Genomic DNA, 27,117 nt, shown 5'->3' on the forward strand with positions numbered 1-27,117 from the left:
TACCGGACGAAACAGAAGAAACGGCTCGATGTTCGCAAGGATATGAACAATTTTATCGTAATTCGTTAATAACTCTGGTCGTGTTGAATACAAATTACATTTTAAATAATAATAATAATATAATACATTACATTTTATTTAAGCATGGTGCAATAAATATCATCCATAAAAAGAAATGTACGAGTTACACATTTATCAATCAATAACAGTCAACCGAAATTCGTCGCGCCTTATTTCCGCGAAGAACGAGTTCAATTTTCCGCTTCAGCAACCTGAAAAATTCCTGAAACGTGTGTCGCTGTAGCCGAATATTTTGCAATTCGAATACTACACCAGAGACAAAATCGAATAAAGAAATAACGGAAGCGTTAACGCATGAGTTCAGCTTTATCCGATAACATTGCTGTTATTAGATTTAAGTATTAAAATAGAAATTATCGTGTACCATAGACCAATATGGCGTAACAAGTTATATCTGAAAATATGAAATGTCGTAAGTGAACGTTAGGCGTAGCTGTGTGGAAAAAAGAAAGAGCAGAATGTAAAAGACTTTTGTAAATAAAAAAGAAACGATAAGAGTAGGATAATTCGTTATTCTTACGTATAATAGATTAAATCATGAAGCGAGAGCTTAAAAATTGTTGAGTATTTAAGAAACGTTAGTTTTTCCTCTCGTTGTTTGTCTTTCGAGACTAATCGTTGTTTGATTTTCAAGACTGATTATCGTTCAAGACCATTTTCCGTCATTTAGTAAATACCATCTGCTTTAAAATTTCTGAGCCTCCCTTTCTACCATTCTGTACATTGTTTGCGTTTCTCATTGGCCGAAAAATGAGACTTATAGCTGACATAATAATTAGCAAATACAAAAGTAATAATAACAGGTAAAAAGTCCATTTTGAAATACTTTTCCACTTTATTTTAAATTTTCTCTGGCCTAGGCAATTTTTCAAATTACAGCGTTAATTATCGATAATCATCCAGAATAACTTATAATAACACTTGTAAGCAGTTTCCTCAATTCAAAAGGAAAACTTAGAAGAAAGCGAAATTTTCAGAAAGTAAAGTACATATCATTCCTCCGCGTCTCTCAACGTCGCGAGAAAGAAACGATCGATCTTCGAATTATCCTTCCATTTTCTAGCGCAAATTTTCCTAAACTCTAATTATACTCTTGCAAAGTTCCCAATCAAGATGCTAATCAGATTATTACGAATTTTCCAGAAACTGCAAATTTCTCCGCGAACAAAATGCAATTTTCCTACTCGGCGGAACAAAAAGATCGAGATAATTAAAGTAGCAAATTTTATTCGTTTCGTTTAGAGTATCAAGGGAAACGAATAGCCATCGAGTTACGCGGGTATCTATTAGCCTCCCATTCCATGATAGCTCATTTAAAATGACAAACTCCAATGACAAACTTATCAACAGATTGTTGTAATTCTATCTCTCTATCTATGAGCAACACGATATATATATATATATATATATATATATATATATATATGTATATACATATATATATATTATATATGTATATATATATATATACATATATATATATATACATATATAATTTTGATTCACGACGATTCAATACTTTTAACCTAATAATCTATACAATTTTCTAAATTGATGCATCGAACTTCATCATGTGCAATAGGCAATCAGTATCGTCACGAGTGACATAACTTATTGGCGACCGAGCAATAACTACTCTTTACAATGGCTCCGTTTCAAGTTTTGCCTACCTATATATTCGCGTTTCCTTGACCCTGGTAGATTACAATACAAACACATAAGCCAGTATCGAGGCGGCGTTTATAAAACTACGTTTCATACTCGTCAGATGATTCGAAGAGACCGAAAACACGAACGTTACTCGAGAAAATTTTGCAAGTAATCTGGCCGAAGCGATTTGGACAGTTTATCGTGATCATCCAACTCGAATACGTAGTTGGCCGACGATCCGCGCAGAAGGTGATCGACAGCGTGGAAGGAAGATGCGTGCTCGCGGATAAGCGTAATCGATGAAGTTCCACTCGTCAGCTGTTTTCAATAGGAAATGATACGTATAAACAACGATTGGAAAGTTTCAGTACTTGTTGACCGTGTATAACATTTTAGATTGTGAGAGAAATCGATCATTGGAGGATCGAATTTATCTCTGATGCTTCAAACCATATAGATAATTGATTATATATAACAACGAAGCTTAGTGATCGATAGCTCACGATCTATTAACGTTTTATACCGATCGACGTTCCCTGGAACGGTCGCTAGAATCGACGGTCGAAGATAAAAAACTGCTCTCTTCAGGAACCTGTGAACTGGATTGCGATCTTTCTGCGGCCAGCGAAATATTTTTCAAAACAGTGGCTATTTCTGTGAAGTGTACGATGATAATGTCGACTCTGAATTAGACCGTGTCAATCGCGAGATCAAGTCGACGCGCTATTGTGATCCGTGAAAATTTCACTCGTCTCTTGTCGTTTTCGTATTTCGAGGCTTTATAAAGGTTAATTCGTGGAAGCTTCGTAAATTACTGTAGTTTCGATAAAATCTGTTAAAAATTCATACGTCCCTTATCATGTTCCGTATTTTGAAGCTTCGTAAAAATTCAGTTGCACGAAAGTTGATAGTAAACTAGATAAACTTCTGTTATTAACTAATTGAACAATTTGCAAGTGAAGTGAATCTGTTAGAAAGTGTTCGGAAAATGAAGCTGTTGCCAGTGGTGTTAATTTTCACGATATTATCGATATGTCACGGATATCGAATATTAGGCGTGTTTCCCTTCAATGGAAAGAGTCACTTTATGATGTTCGAACAATTAATGAAGATTCTGGCTAGGAGAGGACATCAAGTCGACGTGATTAGTACGTTCCCTTTGACGAAGCCGTATCCGAATTACAACGATTTAATCGTGCTACCGATGGCGAGACAATTCATGAACAACATGACTTACGACGAAATAAACACGTTGTTTGCGGACTCGGCTACTCATGTCGTGGCTACTTTGGCGGGAAACAATATTTGTGAATTTTTGAACAACTCACAGGTGCAGCAACTTATACGAAACCCGCCTAACGATCCACCTTACGACGCGGTCATAATGGAGGTATGAATTATAATAAAATATCGCGTGAGAAAGATCCTTGTTCAACGATATCATTTTATTCACGGGAATAATGAAATTCCTATCTTAGAAAGTGGATCGCTTCATCGGTGGTTCATTTCTGCGGATATGTCAAAATTGTATCAGATTAGCCGTGTAATTAGCTGTAAGAGCGAAGAAGAAAATTATGTTCGTAATAGTTCGGATCGATCGACGGCTTAGGAGATTTAAAAATTGTTCCGCTATGAGATACAAAAGATATAGAACTCAGCGTGTCTGTTCTCCTGTGATCTTCAATTTCATCCGACCACTGAATACAGTTAAATATATAAAATAAGATAGGATTTAATGAAATAATTTATTGAAATATCGAAATTTCGTGAAATGTAATAAAAGATAAAAGGTAAAACGTAATTCTGTTACTAGCATTATTAACAATACCAAAGGATACGCTTTTGCTATATTACTTCCTTTTTTTTATGAGATATACTTTCGAAATGTGCAAGTTTGAAATTGCAAATTTTCCTAATTTTCCGAGTGCTCGGTAATTTATTACGAATAGATAATTTAATAGTAAGCTTTCGAAATAAAGACGAAGGTTCTTTAACAAGAAATTTCGACTACAAGAAGGAAGTTGGTGAAATAAATCATCTAGATTATTCTAGATTATAGCCTTTAGAAATATATACAAATCGACTGAATGCCAAACACATATACAACAAATGTGGATAGAATATAAATGTTATTTTTAGTTCGTGGGTATTATGCAGCGCATAAAGTTTTGCATTATTTATCAGGGACTTTACTTCGTTCGAAATTATAGCTTTCAAAGGATAAAGAAAGGCATCGTGGTTACGATACGGAGAACATTTATAATTAATACACATTTATATTTAAAATGTTACGTAAGATTAGAATCGGACATCAAAGAGGTATGAAGATTTGTTGTTATGTAATTGTCATTCACGTCATATACCGTATACATTTGTACGATAGATACATATACCGATACATTTGGCATTTCGAAACGTAACGATTTCAGTTGCAATATATCGCAATTAATATTTACGAATCATTAAGCAATCATGGTTGTTCCCAAAATTTGCAGAATATATACGGACGAGAAGAAATGAAATTGATCGGATTTCGCGTTCATTTATGAAATGCACGCTTGACTGTCTGTGGCAAATAAATAAATTACATCTTTATATTAAAACAAACATTTGTCAAAAGTAATATGTGCAGGAACCAATTGTTACATTGTAACAGTAAATTGCTGAATCCGAAAGAGGAGGAAAAGTAAATAAGAAAATAAAGATAGAATCGCATAAATATTCTACTAATTACTAATTTATATAAATAAAAATAGAGGATTTGTTACACATAGTTACAGGGCGAGTAAGAGATCTCGTGGTTATTTGGTATTCCAAAGTGTCTAAAGTGTCGTTCGTAAATTGAAAGTAGAATTAGTCGATGAAGACCTATTGTTCAAAGTAGACCTACAATTTAGCTCGTTATCTCGTTATAAGGAAACGCTATCAAAATCATCACTAACCGGCCTGTTCGTTCTTCGTTCAACTTACAATTATTCCCTGAAAGCAATATCCTTCGTCCGCACCTCTTTCCATCAGTTTATTGCTCGCCAATATACTTTAGACATTAAATCTTCGAGGCAACGGTCTATTAGTTAGACTATCCTTGCGATATCTTGACAATTCGATATTTCCAAATACACTGACGTCTTTCACGATATGATTACAACATATTTTAAAGTACCTTAATTAAAGTAACTTAATTAAATTAAGAACCGATAAATCATTTTATGATACGTATAAATATATTCTCAAGATATTTTAATTTATACGCCAGAATAGCGTAATTACATCTGTTTAAAAAATTCTTTTTAAATTACCATTTCCTGTTGATAATTCCGATCAAACATAATCTACATTTATGTTCTTTAAATCACGAAACTTTATTTATCTCTACAGAAAATTATTTAAAATAGAAAACAAAATTAATTTCCTTTCCGCTAATCTGACGAACAGAGAAATTTCAGATTTACTTTTGGTAGTATGAAAATTCCAACGAAAACGAATTTACACTGTAAATAATATCTCAGAATATCGGAAATCTTTACATAAATAGTTGTTATTTTCTATCGTTAACCAGTTAGCTGTTTCTGACGAGTATGCTCGTCACGAAAAAATAGCGATATTTTGTGTTCTGACCAGCTCTGTCAGTAATAAAATTAAAAAATAATACAGTCATTTCGTTACAACTTAATTCTATGCTATAACAGCCACGCATACTCTGTATTTGATGAGTATACTCGCCATAGCTTACTTTTTGCGACACGTTTTACATACACACTTTTTAAAGTTTTCAAAGAAATTGTAACATTTTTTGCAAACGAACGACAACAGATAAGTACGATTATATAACTTCTATTACGCAAAGATTTCAGTCTAATGACTTTATGTAAAGTCATTTCCACTCATCCGCGTTTATCTAAAGCTGTCATCATTTAGTAACAATAAACGCCACTTATCACAAATGCTGCTTGATGCTTAGTCATTTCTTGATAAAATATCGTCTATAAAGTTCTTCGTTTTCTTCCGTTTTTCTGTTGTCACGTAACCTGATTGTAACTTTCAGACGTAAAATATATTTTGTTTGCCAGTTGAGGAGCAATTTCTTTCCCTTCCCGATAGTTGAGTAATCGTAAGGAATGTTGGAAAGATTAGAAGATGGAAAGTCACGGTTACGCTAAATTCACGATGTCATAGTAATGTCGTAAATGGTTACATAAGAAACATTGCAATAAGACATCTACTGCTTTCAATAACTGTACGAATTGTTCCATGTTTCGAATTCTCGTTACTCTTCAGACAGAAAAGCAAAATCATCGAAAGAACGTAGAATAAAATAGTTGAATAGAATAAAATAGAATAAAATAGAATAAAATAGTTGAGACTGGATATTGCTCTCAGAAGTGATATTACTTTTACGAGTAATATCCAATCTCTTTTTAAATTCTTCTGAAATTGAAAACTTAGAACAGTATTAAACACCCTTATGCGAAGCTAATAATTCCGCAATGATTTACTTAAACTCTTGTTTCAGCACCTTTATCAGAATAAAGATTCAATTGGATGAAGATTCGTTTAGAGCAACCAAACTAGCACTCCGTGTAATTCCATCTTTCTTCGGTTCTTTCTAACCATCAAACCCTTTCGAAAAGATCGAAAGAAAGGAAAATTGTGAATTTCGATTGTAAAAATTCCATGGAAATAAATCCCACCCGTTTGTTCAACCTGTTTCAGGTATTCGGCGCGCAGTGTTTCGCGATATTTGGTGATATCTTAAAGGTGCCAGTGATAGGAGCGAGCTCCTCTGTCCTTTATCCATGGATCTACGAGTGCATAGCGAATCCGGAAAATTTGGCGTTCACGCCAAGCAATCTAATCGCCTACTCGCAGAATATGAATTTCTGGCAGAGAATGTACAATTTTGTGCACACCGTTTACACGAAATGGGAGTTCAAAGCAAAAACCGCAGAACAGACGGATATTCTAAGGAAATACGTTAGCCCTGACGCGCCCGATATCAGAGAAGTGGAGAAGAAGATATCTATGATCCTCGGTAACTCGCATATGTCGATAAATGGAATCAAGCACACTACTCCTGCGTACATCGAGGTCGGAGGATTGCACGTACGAGACGAAGGAGTCGAATTACCGCTCGTAATTTTATTTCTTTACTTTTGTCTTTCTCTTTACGTTCTGGTTAATACGTATGATATTTAGATATATAGATAGACTCGATGTACGAATCTTCTTCTATTTACCTGTTGCGTTGCGAATCCTTTCACGGCTGATAGGAGAACTCGCTAGATTACGGAGAAAAATATTTAACAATTAGTATCTTTCCTTCTATCGGCACTCGTTCGTATCGAAGGGATAAAGATAGTGATCGAAAGATCGTCACTATATTTCGTAGAATATCTTGAGAATCGGAAAATGTAGGAACAAATTTTCTTAAATTTAGTTACATAAAGAATTTTGAGGGAGACTCGCTTATTCAAATAAATTCAATTCAAATACTATATAAATTAAGATTTATTGGGGTCATGCAATTTTAATTGCACTTAAATTTTCACTGAATATTAGAAATTTAAATGTAGTATATTTAATATGTAATCAATTCGTATACTCTACAATTTCGTACTATTTGAATTAAAATTTACTGAGGTCATGCAATTTTAATTGCACTTAAATTTTCATTGAATATTAGAAATTTAAATGTAGTATATTTAATATGTAATCAATTCATATACTCTACAATTTCGTACTATTTGAATTAAAATTTATTGGGGTCATACAATTTTAATTGCACTTAAATTTTCACTGAATATTAGAAATTTAAATGTGGTATATCTAATATGTAATCAATTCATATACTCTACAATTTCGTACTATTTGAATTAAAATTTATTGGTGTCATACAATTTTAATTGCACTTAAATTTTCACTGAATATTAGAAATTTAAATGTAGTATATCTAATATGTAATCAATTCATATACTCTACAATTTCGTACTATTTGAATTAAAATTTATTGGGGTCATACAATTTTAATTGCACTTAAATTTTCACTGAATATTAGAAATTTAAATGTGGTATATCTAATATGTAATCAATTCATATACTCTACAATTTCGTACTATTTGAATTAAAATTTATTGGTGTCATACAATTTTAATTGCACTTAAATTTTCACTGAATATTAGAAATTTAAATGTAATATATCTAATATGTAATCAATTCGTATACTGTATAATTTTATACTATTTGAATTGATGCATTATAAATTTAAATTTTTTGGTGTCTTTCTTTTTTATTTTTCTATTGGCTAGAATATTAGAATCAACTGTCACAGAGAATTTTTGGTGATTTGACTTCACAAATTCGTTGATCTTTTGCAGCACGGCTATATATTTAAAAACAATCGCAACAGTAAGTTAAAATTTTAGAATAGCAACGATAATAGTTATACGCTCTGTAAAATAAAACAATGAAACGTAGTTTTCAGCAAGGTTTGCAAAATTTGATACCATACGAATTAACATTTTCGTTTGAAACATCACGAGATATAACGACATTCGAGATATTGTAATGGGAAAATTATTTTCAGAGTCTAGAGAAATGGATGAACGAGAGCACACATGGATTCGTTTATTTCTCGTTTGGCTCGATGGTGAAGATCGAATCCTTCCCACTGAAATTCCTTAACATCTTCTACAACTCTTTGAGTAAAATATCACCTGTCCGTGTTTTGATGAAAATCGCAAAATCGGACGAACTTCCGCCTGGTTTGCCGAAGAACGTTCATGTCTTGCCATGGGTGCCACAAGTCAAAGTTCTCCGTAAGTAATCATCGCTGAACGTGTTAGAAACTGAGAGAAGGAAAGTACTTAGACAGATAAGATTTGTAAGGTCCATTAAGGGTAAGACCCGTTAAGGATAAAAGTCTATTAAGGTAAAGTCCATTAAAGTTCTGCAGAAATTTTAATTCGTCCATTTTTGATTTCGCCAAAAGAAATTTGCAGGATTAAAAGATTATTTTACGTAGGAACAGAATTACGAATAAATATATTCGATATTAAAATTGATTGTTAAATATTCAGCTCGATGCAACGTTGCGACTAGACAAAATACGATTTCTATTTTCAATTCTATTCGTTGATTAATTCACACACGCATCTTTCATGCGACACATTTATATTCTAACGTTATTAGAATTTTATAGAATTAAAAGGTTATTTTATAGCGTATTTGATTCGATGTAAATAAGATACACGCGTCAAAGATTTCTTCTTTTCCTTCTCGTTTCCTTCCTTTAAGGATATAACATCCTACCAGCTTATTCATTATTCATTGATGATTATCAGAGACGAAAACTTGCGTAACACGGTAAACGATTGAAGTAGATTTTTTGATAAAAGTTCTAATCGATTAGAAAGTTAATAGCGTCCTTTAAAATTTAAAGATTAAGTGCCCATACAACATTCCATCATCTGCAATTTCAATGCAGAAAATTCAATTATTTATAATAATTATTTTTAATAATTAAATAATATTCAATCTTCCATACTCTCGATACTCCATCTTTCTATATATTTCTGCTACCGAAAATCAAATAACGTACTTAACCGACTATGTATTTTCGTTTATTTCATTTAAGTTTTCATTATCATAATTCCATAAGTAATAAACCTTCGAGAGATCAAGCAAAGATTACGAAGCTTCCCTTTAACCATCGTTTTAATCTTCGTTCTAACAGGATATTTGTTTTCTTTTTTCCAGAACACAAGAATGTGAAGGCATTCATCACCCATGGAGGTCTTATGGGTACCCAGGAGGCAATTCAATACGGTGTCCCTCTGATCGGTATACCGTTGTTTGCTGATCAATTTATCAATATCAACACCTACGTCCAGCTCAATATTGCAGTAGGATTAGAAATTGACACTCTGACCGAGGAGAAAATGGATCACGCCCTGAATAGCATTTTGAACGATCCAAAATATCGGTATTTTTCCTCTTTCTAATTTTTCCCTAAACGCGTATACAAGTCACCTAATCGCGTTCATTCGTTGCTCCTATTTTAATTCTTCTATGTTCCGCTAAATTTGGCAAACATTTCGACAGACTGCAATCGCATTTTTTCTATAAAAAGTATTTTCTCTTTTTATTTTACTATTTTATCTTTGAACTATTTTATCCCTATATCAAAGAAAATCTTTCGTCATTTAGTATTATATTTTTGGCAAAAGTTATCGCGTGTCACGAGATAAGAAAATGTTAAGCAGCCTTGAGCCATGATATCGTGACGGTCTAATTACACGTCTACAAAGTTCGTCAAGTGTCTGTACGCATTTCAGGGACACGGCGAAGAAGCTTTCGAGAAAATTCGTGGATCGTCCGTTAAGTGCGGCGGACACTGCGATTTATTGGGTCGAATACATCATCAGACACGGTGCAAACGCGCTCCGATCACCGGCCATGGACTTGACATGGTGGCAAGTGGAACTATTGGACGTTGTAGCGTTTATTCTGATTGCCATTGTCGCCGCTCTCTATATTATAATGACCGCGATTCAGTTCGTGTTTAATTTAACGTTTAGTAACTCGGATTCCAACGAGTTACGCAAGAAGAAAATTTCTTAAGTACTTCTTTCCTTTCCTTTTTTTTTCGTTTTTATTACGTTGATGACGTGAAATCTTGGTTCGTTTCTCCTCGACGAAGTCGTTGCTCCTTTTTCCATTGAAAGAGAAAAGAAAACGCGATAAAAATATTTTTCGTACTATATATATTATTTTTGACAAAAAAAAAAAAGAAAGGAAAATTCGAATAGATGTAGTTCATAGAAGATTGCTTTAGTGGAGAGATAAGATCTCTTAGTGAATTGTTTACGCGACACGCCCTGTAATCGTGGTTTTCGTAATTAGTCATTGGCGGTTCGACTATTAGCTGAACTCGACGTTTTAGCTCGTCTCGCTATTAAAAGACAGATCCTTTTTATCAAAACGGAAATTTACTTAATCGTATTGAATTTAACGATAATGTACCAACGTACTCGTATCATCGCTCGCGTCCAGTTTTAACGATACTAGATAAATTCTTTTTAATTTTATAAAAGTGTGTCAACGCAGATATATTATTACTTAGGAAAATTTGTAAGTGCAATTAAATTGTGAATTAATCCATTCCATGCGAACCGGCCAACGACAAAATATCGAATCGCAAACATTCGACTATATATATATGTTTCTATATAGTGAAAAATACAAAAAATATGCACACGATGTATGTTTATTGCTTGTGAATTGTTAATTGAATAGATCTAAAGATGATTAGAACATTGGCGTGAAAAATAAGGAAGATCTCTGTATCCGACGAATTAAGGTCGCAATAGGCGAAAGCCTATTATCAGTATCATTATTGTTATACTCTTACAGTAACGTAAATTAAGTAAATTAAGTAAATTAAGTAAAAAAAAGTCCTGAGAGAAAAATGATAAAGAAGAGCACGTACATACATGTTTGCATATTCCAGTTTTTATCTTTCAAGACAATCAGATATTTTTAATAGTAACGATAATAGTTAAGCAGTAAATAGGGTTATGAAATAATCATTTTAAAATTATGTTATTATGTTTCTTCTGTTGCTCGTCATTGTACGCTGAAAGTTGTCGAGCATAAAACAAAGAACGAACGAACACATGTAAAACGATATTTTCTTGTGTTCCAAAATCATATAGAACGTGGTGTAATATTTTGAAAATCGGAAAATACTTTGTAACTCGTGGAGGGAAAGAATTTCGTGAAATATCGTTCATACTGATTTACTGAAACAAAATGTTCAATGATCGTTTCGCGTTTAATCGTTGCAAATGCGCTTGCCTCTAGATGCTGACAGTTCGTGTCAAATGCATTTTTGCCTCTCAGAATTTTCAACGTTATGAAAGAGTACGCTCGGAAAAGCAACGTCAGCCTGGAAATTTCGAAAATAGATATTTTTATCGATGATACGTGTCCCTAGTCACTACGCTTTTATCCGCTGGAATTTTCCTCTTTACACACTGTCAACTAAATACCGAGACAGGCTATATACAATTAAGCGTCAGCGAGGCATTTTATTTACTAATCGTCGAGTTTTTTCAGAAAAAATGCAAATGAAAAGAAGCAAGTTGCTCTTCCTCGTTCTTTCGGAATTTTAATTAAGAGGCAAAAATTTCAAATTTTTATTTCCTCTCGATTGTTGTAGCGTTTATTTCACTGTCAATATAAATTATTACGTGATATCGAAGAAACCGTAATAACGAAACCAACACACGTGAAGAAGTTCTTGACAACGAACTTTTCTTATCGATATTCTCGTTTATGGGAGGATGATTATACTGTCAGATGTCACGAGGTAATTGCTAGAAAATATCAATCAACGATACCTTCGGAAAATAATATAAAGTAGATTAACGAGTAATTGTTATTAACGAATTGTACGACGAAGATATGGAAGATCTTATCGATCATCGTATCTTTGTTGGTATTATAAGATGATAACTTATTTGACTAAGACGAAAACTATTTTAGAAAGCAAATACATGGTATTAAAAAATCCAAGCTCGTATTAACAAATATTTCCCATTAGAATTATACCCAGTTCTTAACTGATATCGTTTGATCCTGGTTGATTTAAAAGGGATTACATCAGGTTACTTAATTCTAAGATTAAAAATTATCAGTGCAATTTGTTACGATGAAACTAAATTCCTAATTGGAAAAGCGAAAGACCGATACCGGTCACTTCGATCATTTTATTCCCTGGTATTATCGGGTTACTTGATCCTAAGATTAAAAATTATCAATGCAATTTGTTACGATGAAACTAAATTCCTAATTGGAAAAACGAAAGACCGATACCGGTCACTTCGATCATTTTATTCTCTGGTATTATCAGATCCTGAGTTTCTCCATAATTGAGCATTATACGGCTGACTGAAAACCTTATAAATGCAGCAGAATCAAGCGAAGCTCTCTCGTACGAAACAAAACACGATTGCGATTGGAAGGTAAGCCGGGTAACTCGAAAACCGTCGAGTGACTATCCGCGGCAGTTAGTTATCGCCGTAAATCCCAGCGCGTGAAGCCACAAATCACATTTGAATCGAGGTTCTACCGCACGATGAAGTCGACGTGGAAACTGTGAATCGCCTTCTCCAATGTGAATCCATCGATCGACAAACAGATGGTTCGGAAATGACGTTGGTCTTGGGAAACGTCGTTGCTCGCGAATCAACCGGAAAAAAGTCTCGAGAAGGCTGATCCGTGAAACGGGGTACGTTCGAATGACAATGTGCTATTTTCAAGGGAAAGTCTTGGTCGATCGGGCAGGAATATCGAGGCTATATACATGAGACTGGAACACAATGGCGAATATCCGGAACAAAAAACTGAAAATGAAGAGAAAGAACGAATAAATTTTCGGTCCATGAATGGGCAAATGGATGAATGATTCTTGCGTACGGATTTCGAAGATTGCTTTGTTCCTGTTGTTGATTAACAGTGGCACTATCGTGTATGCAAAAGTGACAGGTCTCGGATTTGTTGGTTTTGTCGGAATCGTTAGGAACATGCAACGTGAAACGCGAAACTGAGACATGAAACTTAGACGTAACAGCTGATTTCAACATAATCGTCCATCTGTTTGTCTATAGACAAGATAGAATCATAATAATTATCCTTTGGCTGTGTTAACGCGTGTTCACACGCAACATACGTTCGATATTATATTTCGAAATTGAAGTTCCATATCCATTATCTGAACAATAATTCCAACTTTCGACCTATCAGTACGATAACACTTATCACTCAAAAACGCTTGATATAACGCAAGGTAAGCACCGACCATTCGCATGTTTTTTAATAACTTCGCTAGAACAACGTGTGTTGTAATTACGCTTACGCAAAGTAATTAACCCGTACTCGGTTCTGAACAGCACACGCGGTAACTCGCAACACCTATTTACAAAAATACATACACGAACGTGAATAAGCAATTCGTGCAAGAATAATCAAATCCGCGAGTCATCCTCGATCTTGCGTCGTTCATCTCGTCCTAAGTGAAACTCGAAAAGCTGTTAACATTCTGGAACAGTTACATATTATCTTACTAACACTGAAAGTGTCATCGCTCTTTTGTATGCACATGTACAAGATCAGAGAGCAACGCGCGAGCGATATACTATATGAGTGATACCAGTATACCAGTATACCAGATATCATACAATACCATTCATCATTGAGTCAGTCGCAGAGTAAGAAATGATTCTGCCGCTCTCTCGAAAAAGTGCTTCGTCCTCAAACTTCGATATATTTGCGTCTCAAGTGAAAAACTTATAATAAAATAAATAAATGCTCGATGTTAAGTCAAACGTGTTCTAGAATCTCTGTATCATAATTTCGAAACAATTTCAAGATAGTCCAAAGATATCAGTGGTTGGAGGACGAAGAATACTCGAAGAATTTCATCGAGCCACTGGGTGGTGAACGAAGAAGAAAAATTGAAAATCTGAAAGAAAGAAACGTGTAAACTCGTTTGTCGTCACGATGAGACTCTTACTACCGATATTTTTGACGATATTCGCGTGTGGTTGGTGCAGTGGCCTACGAATTCTCGGCTTGTTTCCGCTCAATGGAAAAAGTCATTGGATGATGGCGGAACGACTGATGACTAGCCTTGCGGAACGGGGCCATCAAGTGGACGTTGTTACTCATTTCCCTATGAAGAATCCACCGCCGAATTACAAGCAAATTTCTGTGCAAGGAACAATACAGTCACCGGTAAATAACGTGCACGCGATCAACGTAACGCGCATAAGAAACATCGATGTGAAATTTATTACGGACGTAGCAGGAAAAGATCTTTGCAAGTTATTCGAACATGAACAGCTGCAAAACGTTATAAAGAAGCCCAAGGACCACTACGATATCGTCATAACAGAGGTACGTTCTAACAATTATAACATTTTATTTTGAGACACGATCTTTCGTCTTTCGGTATGTTTGTTGAATTGTATCGAATATCGAAAAGAATTGAAAAGAAACGAATTTGACTCGAAATTGCAGGAATACAGATTTTATTTATTTTATTCTTTTCTATTTATTTATCCGCTTCTATTTATTTGATTCGCCCATTCTTTTCTTTTTTTTATGTTATTTTTATCGAACTTCTATCCGTAAGAAAATAGAAACTTTTTATTTTGTATTTCTCAATACCCGAGATAGAAATAGCAGCATGAAAATTGGCAGTAAATTGGCGGTAAGTCGCAAAAAAGTGGTTCTCGATTATTATCTTATTCTGTGCAATTTAGTCTCGTTCTAGTCCGTTCTAGCGTTCATGAATGGTCGGTTGTTTCATGATTATCGCAATAAACAACAGTGTCGAATGTAATATAACATGACTTAATTTTAACACCTTGAAAAATACACCTTGCAATTTCAATTGTCTTCTAAAATAGTATACATTTATTTACAAAATAGTATTATCTTCTACAATAATATTCATTCATTGATAAAATTGATAAAATTAAACAGATCATGACACTATTAAAAATGTCGCTTATCATACGCTAATCTTATACTTCTTTATCTATAAACGTTCAACGGCATACTTTACTTCCCCTTTAATTAACAGATTACGAAAAGATTCTCATGATATCATGAAATTCTTAATACACTTTAATTCGTCACATTATTCAAAGGAAGTAACTTCAAAGACGATCTAATTTATTATCACTCGAGAGAGTACAATGAGGAAGTTTTACGTAAAGCAAATTACGACACGCGCAATTACAAATCGTTTCAATTATTTAATTCGGTTCGTATGTCGTAGGAGAATGAAATAAATTAATAGTCGTAACTTTCCCCGAAATTTTTGGTCTTCCTTGCCTCTGCGATAAAATTCTTTCTCTATGCTCTTATCAGAACTTTATACACGAGAGTCAATATTATCTTACCGACCAGATTTCCCAACTATCGTTATTTTTCCAAGAAACAAATATCCAGCCATTGAAATGAGAAATACGTAATGAATTATTAAAACGACGATTTATGGATATTTGTGTATCTTCGCAAATTTACCTCTCGCGTATCGGTGTCATGTCCAATATATCAGAATTGAATTAATTTGCAATGTATAATGTTTAGTTAACATAATTATCACGCGAACGTTTGAAAACGTGTTAATGCCGATGAAGTTTGATGATTCCAGGTACATACTCAATTCGATTATAATTCGGCCGTGAAATTGATTAACTGCGTTTTAGATCGCAAAACCAGCTGATCGTTATTCAACATGCATTACCATTATCCGAACCACTATAATCGACAACACGAATATTTCATTCGTTGTTTCACGTTTACGTTGATACAACTGGAAAATAGCAAAATTTCAGTTAAATGTAACATCCAACGTTTACGTTAATAAATAATCAAAATTGATTTCACATCGAAACGATTGCTCTTAAGATCTATATCGATTACGCTTTTTCTTTCTTTTTTTTTTTTTTTACTCTTCTTGGTCAATACGCGATAAATCCATTAATTACCTTGTTTTTCGAAAGCCCTGTATATTCTTCTAAATGAGACATTTTCTATAGAAATCGACCATCATTCGTGAGTGCATTGATCTGTAATTATGACACAGTATGACGACTGGCAGTTAATTAATTATCGTAAATTTATATCTTGAATCAATAATAGTTCAGATAAGCAGCACCGATAAGAGATTAACGTAGGTTCGATTACGACAAAGCGATAAAAGAGAATTACTTATCTTATAAGTATTTACATAATTAATTGTAGCGACAAATATCAGATAGTTTATATGTTCGTAAGTTATCTTTCAATGAAAAAAATCTGTAATTGACAGATTGCATCTTGGAAGATACGTCGTGCAGAGATAACAACCTGTCGATAGTACGACATAGAGTAGGATCTATCAATAACATCGATAACTCAGGCGCATTTGTATTACCCTGATGTTAAACAACATACACCGATAACGCGATACGAAGAACGTTAGAAACGACAGGAAGATTTGACGAAGAGGAAAGATTCATCGCGATAAAACGTGAAAGTGGAACGCTTTCACGACCAAACAAAACATGACAATTCGAACGAGAGGCGACTGCAATCGTGTGCATAGCAATTATATGAAAATAAATATATAGAGTGCATCGGATCAACGTGGCAGAATCGAAGCGGCACATGATCTATGAAACAAACATGGCATATAACTTTTTCAAGTACCTTTCGACATCGAGAACTACCAACCGTACTAAATAGTAGAATCTCTCGCGTAATATGAAAAGAACGTTCTCTCTATTGATTGATACTTCAAACTGTTCCAATTAGCGTCCCTAGACTGTTTGTGATTTATCTGTGAAACTATCTTTGTGAAAAACAATTGCAAAGCAATGGTCAAAGAAATACTTTATTTATAATTCTACAAAGCTACTTCGTCTAGTCGTTTCACAACTTTTTCGTTTAAAGTTTCTATCGTATATGTCGAACATTCTGTAGAGAATATTCGTAGAGAACCAGTGTAGAGACTTAGAAACACCGAAGAAGCCAGTTTCTGACAGATTATTATTTCTGGCGAATTCCATCTGTTCTAGAACAGTATGTTCGATAGTTACATAAATACGTATTTCCAACCGAATTCAAATATTATCTGCGCGGTACTGTACAATATCTCGCATTTCGTATTGTTAAAGTACTGATGCAAATATTAGCGTGGCCAAAAATATTTTTAACGATTTTAGAAAATTCTTTTATGCAAAATCTTACTTCTTTAAATTCTCCGATTCCGACAGAAACTGCGTTCTTATGCAACCATAAGCTTGCTTAGCGTTATGTAGAGTTTTAAAACGTTTCAATCCGAAACAACTAACTGTGGCGGCAATCGACAACAAATACCGCCACTCGACGCTAACTATAATACTATTGGACAACGGCAGCGCAGTGGTTAGCGCCTTAAGTTACGAACGTTCGGAACCCGAGTTCGAATCCCGGCGACCCGAAATCTGATCTTCCTTCTACGCGTCAAAAATGGAAGAAAAATAACAGTACTACACCCTATTAGCGACATCTACAGCCAACAGCGCTACAATTATCACGGACAACACATATACACCTCGTAACTATCGTAGCCACATCTGCTTTTTGATCACTTCTGCCGCTTCTTCATAAATAGATTTCACGATCTCGTGTCGTTTGCGAAACAAATTCGTACATCAGTTCGACGCTGTCTTTCGCGGATACAGCAGTGAGAGTGTTTCCTTCGCGACAATTTGTAGTCTTTTACTTGAGCAACGATAAACGTGATCGAACAACGTTAAAAATCTGGTGTTTGTCAATGAGTAAATTCGTTTGATAAATGATCGTGGACCGCAGAAGGTTAGCTTGGTTATTTTATTAATTTATTTATTACTTTATCATGTATTATTTATTTGTAAGCGATTGTAAGATCGAAAAAGAAAAGTAATTTTATCGTAATCATACGACTTCGAGTTTCAGTGACGATTCGAGTCGTTAACTTTATCTGGAAGAAACTCATTAAAGGTTACAGAAGACTCGTAATTATGTTTTGTTATCGTCAGAAGAATAATTTATATACATGTGGCTATTAAACTGCGAAAATTAACTCTATTCGCGTTAATAACGTAACGAGCCTCTTAGTGAATAATAAATCTTCTTGATGAATATTCTTGATAAATATTAATACATATCTATTCACAGTAGTTCTTATCAAAACGTGAAAAGAATAGTAAATAAGATCAATATCTGAGGGCAACATTTTTTTTTCTTTTTATTTACACGCGTTCATACAATAATGTTTATCATTCGCAAATATTCGATGCGAATTGGCTACAGATACCAACTATTCCCATTGTTAATCATCGCGTGTAGCTATTTTACGTGTATGTATAGTAAAGTGATTAACTTGTTCTCTGTTCTGACTGGCTGCGCTCTTCTGACCGGAAACTTGAAATACATACATGTAGAAGTACATAAATACACGGACGTGAGTAGGCACATTGCAACGAGTAACCAAATTCTCGAACTATTTCATCATCCGTCTGTTAAGATACTATCTAATCGCAAAGCAACCTAAAGAAAATCTTCCTCTTAATATTCGTCATTGTGGCAAAGTCACGTGTTATCTCGTGGCCATTGAACAACCGTAATTCCATTATTCGTCTACGTAATCTCTCGTCATAGTATATGCGATTATTACACTGCGTATTAGTGCGTAGCGACACTCGAGCTCTGTCATTCAACATCGAGTGAATCGCGGAGCAAGAAATACTTCTGCCGCTCTCTCGAGAAAGAGCTTCGTCGTTCGATATATTTACGTCTCAAATGAAAAACTCATAATAAAATAAATAAATGTTCGATGTTAAATCAAACGTGCTCTAAAATCTCTGTATCATAATTTCGAAACAATTTCAAGATAGTCCAAAGATATCAGTGGTTGGAGAACGAAGAATACTCGAAGAATTTCATCGAGCCACTGGGTGGTGAACGAAGAAGAAAAATTGAAAATCTGAAAGGAAGAAACGTGTAAACTCGTTTGTCGTCACGATGAGACTCTTACTACCGATATTTTTGACGATACTCGCGTGTGGTTGGTGCAGTGGCCTACGAATTCTCGGCATGTTTCCGCTCAATGGAAAAAGTCATTGGGTGATGGCGGAACGACTGATGACGAGCCTTGCGGAACGGGGCCATCAAGTGGACGTTGTTACTCATTTCCCTATGAAGAATCCACCGCCGAATTATAACCAAATTTCTTTGGAAGGATCCTTACCGGCGGTGGTAAATAGCATGCACAATGAAAATATAACACGCTTTGGACGCATGAATGTAAAGAACCTAGTAAAAGTGGCAGGAAATTCGGTTTGCGAATTATTGGCACATAAGGAATTGCAAGACATTCTAAAGAGGTCTAAGGATCGGTACGACCTTGTCATAACAGAGGTGTGTTTTAGATAATAACGATGATATTTTATTTTTGAAATAGTTCATCTCATCGATAGTTTTATTTCTTAAATTATAGCGGAAAGTTTGAGTGAAAACTGCGAGGAACTGAAATGTTATTTTTGTTCATTTTTCTTGAATCTGCGTTTTTTTTTTTTTTTTTTTTAATTACATGTTTCTCTTATTTCTATTCGCTTAACGCGTACGATAGTCAGAAGTATAATATTATTACGCGACAAAGTAGTTTTCACTTATCATCTTGTTTAGCGTAGGCAGTATTGCCATTTATAACAACATAGTATATAATCCAGATCAATTAAAATGTTTTGTAGTAAAATATCATAAGTAAAAACGGTTGAAAGAACAAACACGCGACACTGACGTCTTATTCTAGTTCCTCGTAGTGTTTATAAATCGTCGTTTCGCCAACAGCGTGGTAATTAATTTCACGCGTAATATAACGTCATTTAAGTTTAGCATCTTCAAGCGTAAACGTTACTTGCATTTCTAAACGTCTAACATATACAGCGTATCATTTACCTACAGAATCATGTTATCTCCTATAGTGACATTCGTTTATCTATAAAATGACATATGTAATATTGGTGAAACAACACTAAGAGAATTATCACACTGCTATCTATCATAATCTTGCGCTTCTTTTTAATAAAAGATTAACAATCGCTTCATCCTCGTTATGATAACAAATCTTCGTTACTGTTTACAGGTACACGACTGAATAAAATTGTTTCTTTTCTTCTAATATTGAGTAACCTTCTTACAGTACCATCATCGTTTTTCTCAATTTTTCGCGTCGATTATCATCCTTTCAATCATAGTTATCGTTAAAGTTAGACGATAATTTGAAAATAGACCTGTAAAAAACGGACAGACTATCGAGTGAAATAACTGGAAAATACTCTCGCGAAGCGACACTTTCGCAAAACCTATTCGAATCATCGATTCGTTTCCAAACTATTCAATATGGCTAAGCAAATTTCCACAAAGTAACATCGAACGACTTTCCACGCCGTCAAGTTCCAAAAACAATCCAGCCGTTTTTCCATTAGCGGATCATCTTCGGTCCTCAACGAAAGCCGACCGATCGTTCGATCTCCGATGTAAATCGTTCGCGAGTCAGACGTTCATCGAACGGAATAATACATTTTGTCACAGCCGAGCGACTATACAAGCAGTTTTAAAACAACAGTGTATATGGTTTCTCGAAACGCTAAATGTTTACAAAACGAACGACCTCGTTGATTTCAACGGTGTTGAGATATATTGTCAAAGTCAACATTCAGAACAACTCTTTTTTGCGCATACAGAGCGTGGCTGAATAACACGTACAAGCGTGCACAAGGTGATTTCCTCGTGAAAAGATAAAAACAAAATATGGGATAAAATTTTGTCATTTAAGGTTTAGTTTTCGAGTAAAATCGAGTTTGAAAATTTATCAAGTATACTCGAACGTATACCAGGACTGGATAGTACTAATTAGTCGACGGCAGATTATTCTACGTACAAAGATAAGTCAAAAGCGTAGAATAAAAAACCGATTTTCAACTATACCGTTTCATTTCAACTATATCGTTTATATTTACAAGCGAAGGTTTATGTTTAAGTTATGTTATGTCAATGCTTGTGTAACTAATTATTCGACAATTGAAAAACTGAAACGATTTTATATACTCGTTCATCCCAGAACTAGAAGACTGAAACGATTCTGTATATTTCTTCCAGCTGTTCGCCGCACCATGTTACTTGGCGTTCGGCCGTCACCTAAACAAACCCGTGATTGGTATAGTCACCTCGGCTTTTCACGAATGGCTCAGCACCTTGACAGGAAATCCGAATAATCCCTCCTTTATGCCTGGCCTATTCTCGTCGTTCGGCCAGCGAATGACTTTTTGGGAGAGGCTACATAATACCTTCTTAACAAACCTAATATCATGGCAGATGAACTACTATCTGGACGAGCAGGGTGTTTATGTGAAAAAGTTCTTTAATATAGACGCCGGCATCCCGGAACTTTATCAAGATATAGCGGCTATCTTGGTCAATTCGCATCATAGCATAAACGGAGTCAGGCCGATGACTACTGGGGTCATCGAGGTCGGTGGACTACACATTAATGAAAATTCGGATCCGTTGACACCGGTGAGTGAAACATGGCTTCTTTTTCTCTTTATGTTTTCTTTTTACTCTGACCATAAACAGAGAAGGTTGAAAGCACTTTAAGGAATATTTAAAAAAAGAATTGGATCGTTGGTGATGCAAACGAAATCCCATCCTGAATTTCCTACCTCACGAACATTTATTTTTCTTGAAAATATTTCGAATAGTTGATTTAACAGATATTCGTATAGTGCGGTAAAGATATTGAAAATATTGTAGAAAAAATAGATTCTTGAGGATGCAAAAAGTATTTTTACATTTACATACTGAATTTACTTTCCCCGATTTTTATCTTTATCGAAATATATTTTCAACGTTTGACTTAACCAGTGGATGGGATTAGCGTGGCGGAGTGTTTATGTATAAAATAATTATTATTTTATGCGTTATATTGAAAAAAGATGTAATGTACTCCTAGATATATTTGCCAGAGACATGGAATTTGAGAAAATAGAAAATCGTGTCAACTGCTCTCGATATTATCGAGCGATTACCGAAGATTACAATCCAAGAGATTAAAGATACACCAAATTTAAAAACTTTGTAGCTATAATCTTTCGTAAAATGTATTCGACCGAAGCTTTTCACCAGACACGGAAGAGAAAAACAGAGAAATTAAAGTACAACGACAAAGTACCTTGTCCAAAGTGTAATAATCTCGAGGTACTATTAAGATGATTGGCCAAGATTATGATGCAACGTGTAATTACCATAATGCATTCGAAGTTCTAAAAAAGACTTCGTGTCCGGTAGGCACGCAACTAGTAATCAATTCGCTACACAAGAATTATTATTTCTTCGTTCACGATGCTTAATTACTCTTTAATTCATCACCAATTGGCTACTAATTTTTCTTTTCTTAATGAGATCAAATTATTTCAATATGACGACTCGTATGTACCCTGACAAACGATTACTATGGAAAAGTTTTATGTGCATATTCTACGGTATGAAAGATATCTTGGAATTTCATTGGCACTGTAACGAAACACAAGCGTCACGATTATATCGATAAAATTTGAAACCAACACGAAAATGTATATAGAAAGTGCAAGATATTTATTGCAAACATGTAATCAATAAAAAATTCGTATACGTCCGAATCTTAAGCTTATAAAAAGCTTCAAATTAGTATGGCAACACTGAATATCGAAGTTCATTAATATAACAGATATTTGAAGTGCAAATCTACTTTTGTGATTTCTGTGGAACATCATATACTCATACTGTAATTTTTATACGTATTTCCAGATTGGTTTCGCCAATTCTACCAATATAATCATAATAGTCTCATAGTGCCATGATCTCATAGTGACAATCGAAACGTTTCGAATGGCACGCATAGTATATTCATGAAAGACGTCCACGGATGTTCGAATACTTTTATGAGCCTGTGAAAAAGTGAAAAATTCCTCGCAATCCGCGCCAAAAGAAGGTACATCTTCATACATTTATCTTGAACCAACAGGAGCTGAAGAAATGGCTAGACGAAAGTACACACGGTTGCATATTCTTCACGTTTGGATCGATGGTGAGGATCGAGACGTTCCCTAAACCTCTTCTCGAAACTTTCTACAAAGTTTTCGAGAGAATCGCACCTGTTCGAGTGCTCATGAAGGTGGCGCAAAAGAAGGACCTGTTACCTGGATTGCCAAAGAACGTGATGATACAATCCTGGTTCCCTCAAACGACTGTATTCAGTGAGTAATTTAATAAATTGAATTTTTTATTTCTTTAGTATATTTTTAATTCTTTTACTATAATGATCGTATATACGCTCGCAAATATTAAATAAACATTTGTTAAATAGTAAGATACATATGTACATATGTATGTCGTCTATGACATGCAATGATTTTTATGTTCGTGTATTCGCGTTGCGTATTTTCCTTATTAACGAAAATTGCATCGACTCGCGTGCCAAAAACGCTCGATTATTATATCGTATGGAAATAAAAATTTTGATCAAATTCAGCGATATCGTAAATTTAATTAAAATACTTCGAGTATAAAATTTCCTGCTGTAGTTACGCGGCTAATTTTATTTTGTCATATAAAAATAGATATTCGGATCGAACCTGATCACCTATCGATGGTGTTATCGCGAACGAGTTGATAGTCATCAATCTCGTGGACGATGTTTTCGAAAAAGCATCGAAAAGATCGCCATATTTTATTACCACCAAAATCGTCGCGTGTAATCATTTTAAAGATCGCGCATATATTTCTCGATTTTGGAAATTGCCGTATATACGATAATTAGACGAGAAGAGAATAACATCTCGTTTTCTTCAATTTCAGAGCACAAAAACGTAAAGGCGTTCATAACGCACGGAGGTCTAATGGGTACGCTAGAAGCGATCTACTTTGGCATCCCCATGATTGGAATTCCTCTGTTCGGTGATCAGATCACGAATATGAGAAACGCAGCTAATAAAAATATCGCCGTGAACCTTGGCTCTGTGGAGAATATCACAGAGGAGAACCTTTACAGTGCGATTGATACGATCTTGCACGATAAAACGTATAGGTAAGTACGCGTGCTTTTATCAGTAATATCGAATGTTTACTATACTTGTAACGTGCAACGTGATTAGAGAACGACGTTAACAAGTTTAAACACAAAATGACCGTATACCGAAGAAAAGTTGTAAATTTATTTCCATATTCTTCTGCGTATTTCTAATAACGTTTGATTATTTTTTATCGATTTTTCAAATAAGGATTTCTTTAATTTCAATCGTATAAAGAGTTAAGTATTTTAATATATCTAACGTTGGACAATATGCACTAAAAAATGAGATCTATAAATCTGAAGGTGAAACGTGTACGATAGAAAGGATTGAAATCTTCTTACTAATTTCATGACACTGTTTTTTGATTTATCTTATACTTCTAATAATATTTGATCGACCTTAATGGATTTTAACATGAGTTTCTTAAATCTCAATTAATCGAACAACCTTACTGTAATTTCGTTACATCGTTCTCTGGTATCTCACTATTTTTGTATACACATCTAATGCTTTTGTTCTTAGCTATTTGCACGACTGCAGAATTTATTTTTGAAGATTCCAGCAGTTACCGAACTTCACGCTGAACTTTCTCAATTTCGAAACTTCACATACGCAAACATCGGTTCCAAAGATTTTCCCAAGTTAGAAGACGCGACATTCACAAATTCACAGCTGTTCAAACTTTAAATTTACATAACTACACGCACATATCCTAATTTCTCAGCTTCTTATTTATTGCCACCTAACTTCCTATACGTTTCTCACCCTTTCCTTCCATCCTTTCCATTTCCATATTTTTCACTATGCAACACCTCTTTCTTACATATCTTCCTACTTTGCGTTCACCATTTTTCGTCTACTTCTTCGTCGTTCGTAGCCTTTTATTATCATCTTCTCCTAACTCTTAAAAATTTGTACCCCGTAACTGTGCCTCGCTATTGCAGTTCTATGCTCGCCATTTGCTTCTACCTTTCCTCCTCTTGCCGTAACTACCCCCTTTTTACTGTCTATTTTGTAGTTCCTTCCTTTGCAATAATTACCTCTCATCGTTGCCAATTTATGGCTCGCCGTGCCATTTCGTTTTACCCATTGTTCCTCGTCTTATCATCTTCAACTATTACAATTTTACAGTTTCTTTCCTTATCACAATTATCCCTTCTTAGCGTAATTTTATCGTTTGAGCCACTCGGAAGTGAAATTGGAAAATATAGAGAAACATTCATTTTCACGGCATTACTTTGTAGATTTCGTTTGGAAATTGACAATTCTTGCGATTAATCAGTTTACCGAAATACGTCGCGTCGAGAAATGAAATTCTCGAAAATTACATCGATGCTAACAACAATTAAATCTTCGAAATTGATGTGATAAAAACGAAACCTCCAAAGTAATTTCCACGTTCCTCATCTTTGTCTTACTTCCAGCCATATACAGCGTAGAATCTTCTCGCTTCTATTCCTACCACGAATTTATAAATTTAGTGTCACAGGGTATATCTCCCTTAAATTTTTCCCAACATTCGCAGCGAATTTTTCCAGCAACGTCCACCTTATGGTTCTCTCTCTTTCGCCGCTGTTCTCCGCCAAAAATATCACGTTTCTCTACGTCATTTTCTTCTAATACCTTCGATTTACGAATTTTCAGATCGAGCATGCAAACAGTATCGAAGATATTCAAAGACAGACCCATGAGCGCCATAGACACCGCTGTCTATTGGGTCGAGTACGTTGCTAGAAACGGATTCGCTCTGCAATCACCGGCTATCCATCTTAACTGGTGGCAACAGAATCTGATCGACGTTTACGGTTTCCTACTCGTCTGTCTGCTGGTTGTTCTCTATGTCACCGTTCTTCTGGTTAAAAAACTGAAGAACTGTATATTTGGATGTAAACCTTGTATAGAAAAGCAAACTTCTGAATCGAAAAAGAAGAAATAAATTGCCTTAACGCGTGAGTGTGTGTAGGTGTGAATGTGTGAATCTTCTTACGCGTCGTTTATACTGTAACTATTTTGTACATTCAATTCGATTTGCCTTTCTTAAGAGATCTTCCATAACAGGTATCTCCGTTATACATCTGTGTAATTTTTGTAAAATATTAAAATATCGTTCAGATATATATAAATATGTACATATATATATTTTACCGTAATAATTATATTATTTCTACTTGCACTATATCATTAATTAATAATTAGACGCGTTGGCTTGGATTGTTTTTGATTTACATTTTGCCCCCCCCCCCAAAATGATACGGATATTTTTAATTGTAATTCTTTTTAAATGGCGAGGAGAAAGGAAAATTTTTGATTTCAAAAAATTTCACCTTAAAGTGTACTGGATTCGCTGATCAACCGTATCGCGAAAATCGCCCGAGTACGAACGATTAAGAAAATATCCACAAATTTACTCCTTTACATTACTCGAGAAAATGTCGCGATCGTCTAAAAATATGCGCTGTTTTAGAATGTTCGCTTTCCTTTTACGTCGCATAGGGCTCGGATGTCGTAGACTCGCGAACACGTCGGATAAAGTTAAAAATATATTCCGCGCTTAAACAAAGAAAACACGAAAATAACATTTCGAGTGTTGACCTGGGTTTATTACGTTGCCGCACGCGACAAATTTCAATAAACCTTGTCAACTTGAAATTCGCGTTCTCAGTGAGCGGCGCGTGCAAGAATTTGCGTTTTTATA

The 27,117-nt window shown here is 34.7% G+C and overlaps 3 protein-coding genes across 15 annotated transcripts in view; 2 read left to right on the top strand and 1 right to left on the bottom strand.

Moving 5' to 3' along the window:
• Positions 1 to 27,117, bottom strand: part of Dh31-R (Diuretic hormone 31 Receptor) — a 164,979-nt gene that overhangs the window by 85,100 nt on the left and 52,762 nt on the right. The window lies entirely within an intron of this gene.
• Positions 1,803 to 12,306, top strand: LOC117156843 (UDP-glucosyltransferase 2). Of its 2 annotated transcripts, none has more exons than XM_033334235.2 (5): positions 1,803 to 3,121; positions 6,445 to 6,864; positions 8,315 to 8,546; positions 9,487 to 9,712; positions 10,065 to 12,306. In XM_033334235.2, exons 1-5 carry the CDS (start codon positions 2,720 to 2,722, stop codon positions 10,348 to 10,350), a joined length of 1,566 nt encoding a protein of 521 aa, XP_033190126.1. In that variant the 5' UTR covers positions 1,803 to 2,719; the 3' UTR covers positions 10,351 to 12,306. The 2 variants fall into 2 exon arrangements, with proteins under 2 accessions (XP_033190126.1, XP_076474059.1); XM_076617944.1 differs by lacking the exon at positions 1,803 to 3,121 and adding an exon at positions 3,868 to 4,050.
• LOC117156844 (UDP-glucosyltransferase 2) lies at positions 13,642 to 26,633 on the top strand. 3 transcript variants are annotated; one of them, XM_076617943.1, is made up of 6 exons: positions 17,997 to 18,144; positions 19,202 to 19,728; positions 21,472 to 21,888; positions 23,375 to 23,606; positions 24,208 to 24,436; positions 26,067 to 26,633. In XM_076617943.1, the coding sequence occupies exons 2-6, from the start codon at positions 19,333 to 19,335 to the stop codon at positions 26,356 to 26,358; spliced, it is 1,566 nt and encodes a 521-aa protein (XP_076474058.1). In that variant the 5' UTR covers positions 17,997 to 18,144; positions 19,202 to 19,332; the 3' UTR covers positions 26,359 to 26,633. The 3 variants fall into 3 exon arrangements, with proteins under 3 accessions (XP_033190128.1, XP_076474058.1, XP_033190127.1); XM_033334237.2 differs by lacking the exons at positions 17,997 to 18,144; positions 19,202 to 19,728 and adding an exon at positions 13,642 to 14,688; XM_033334236.2 differs by lacking the exon at positions 17,997 to 18,144 and having other exon boundaries at positions 18,790 to 19,728.

Source organism: Bombus vancouverensis, chromosome 4, assembly GCF_051014615.1.
Source record: "Bombus vancouverensis nearcticus chromosome 4, iyBomVanc1_principal, whole genome shotgun sequence".
Lineage (NCBI taxonomy): Eukaryota > Metazoa > Arthropoda > Insecta > Hymenoptera > Apidae > Bombus > Bombus vancouverensis.

What these genes read in the sequence shown, in the direction of transcription:
- LOC117156843 (XM_033334235.2), top strand. Translation starts at nt 2,720, where the DNA reads ATGAAGCTGTTGCCAGTGGTGTTAATTTTCACGATATTATCGATATGT. An exon ending in GCCACAAGTCAAAGTTCTCC is followed by an intron (nt 8,547 to 9,486) that starts GTAAGTAATCAT and finishes TCTTTTTTCCAG; the next exon opens with AACACAAGAATGTGAAGGCA. An exon ending in TTGAACGATCCAAAATATCG is followed by an intron (nt 9,713 to 10,064) that starts GTATTTTTCCTC and finishes TACGCATTTCAG; the next exon opens with GGACACGGCGAAGAAGCTTT.
- LOC117156844 (XM_033334237.2), top strand. Translation starts at nt 14,293, where the DNA reads ATGAGACTCTTACTACCGATATTTTTGACGATATTCGCGTGTGGTTGG. An exon ending in ACGATATCGTCATAACAGAG is followed by an intron (nt 14,689 to 21,471) that starts GTACGTTCTAAC and finishes TATTTCTTCCAG; the next exon opens with CTGTTCGCCGCACCATGTTA. An exon ending in ATTCGGATCCGTTGACACCG is followed by an intron (nt 21,889 to 23,374) that starts GTGAGTGAAACA and finishes TTGAACCAACAG; the next exon opens with GAGCTGAAGAAATGGCTAGA.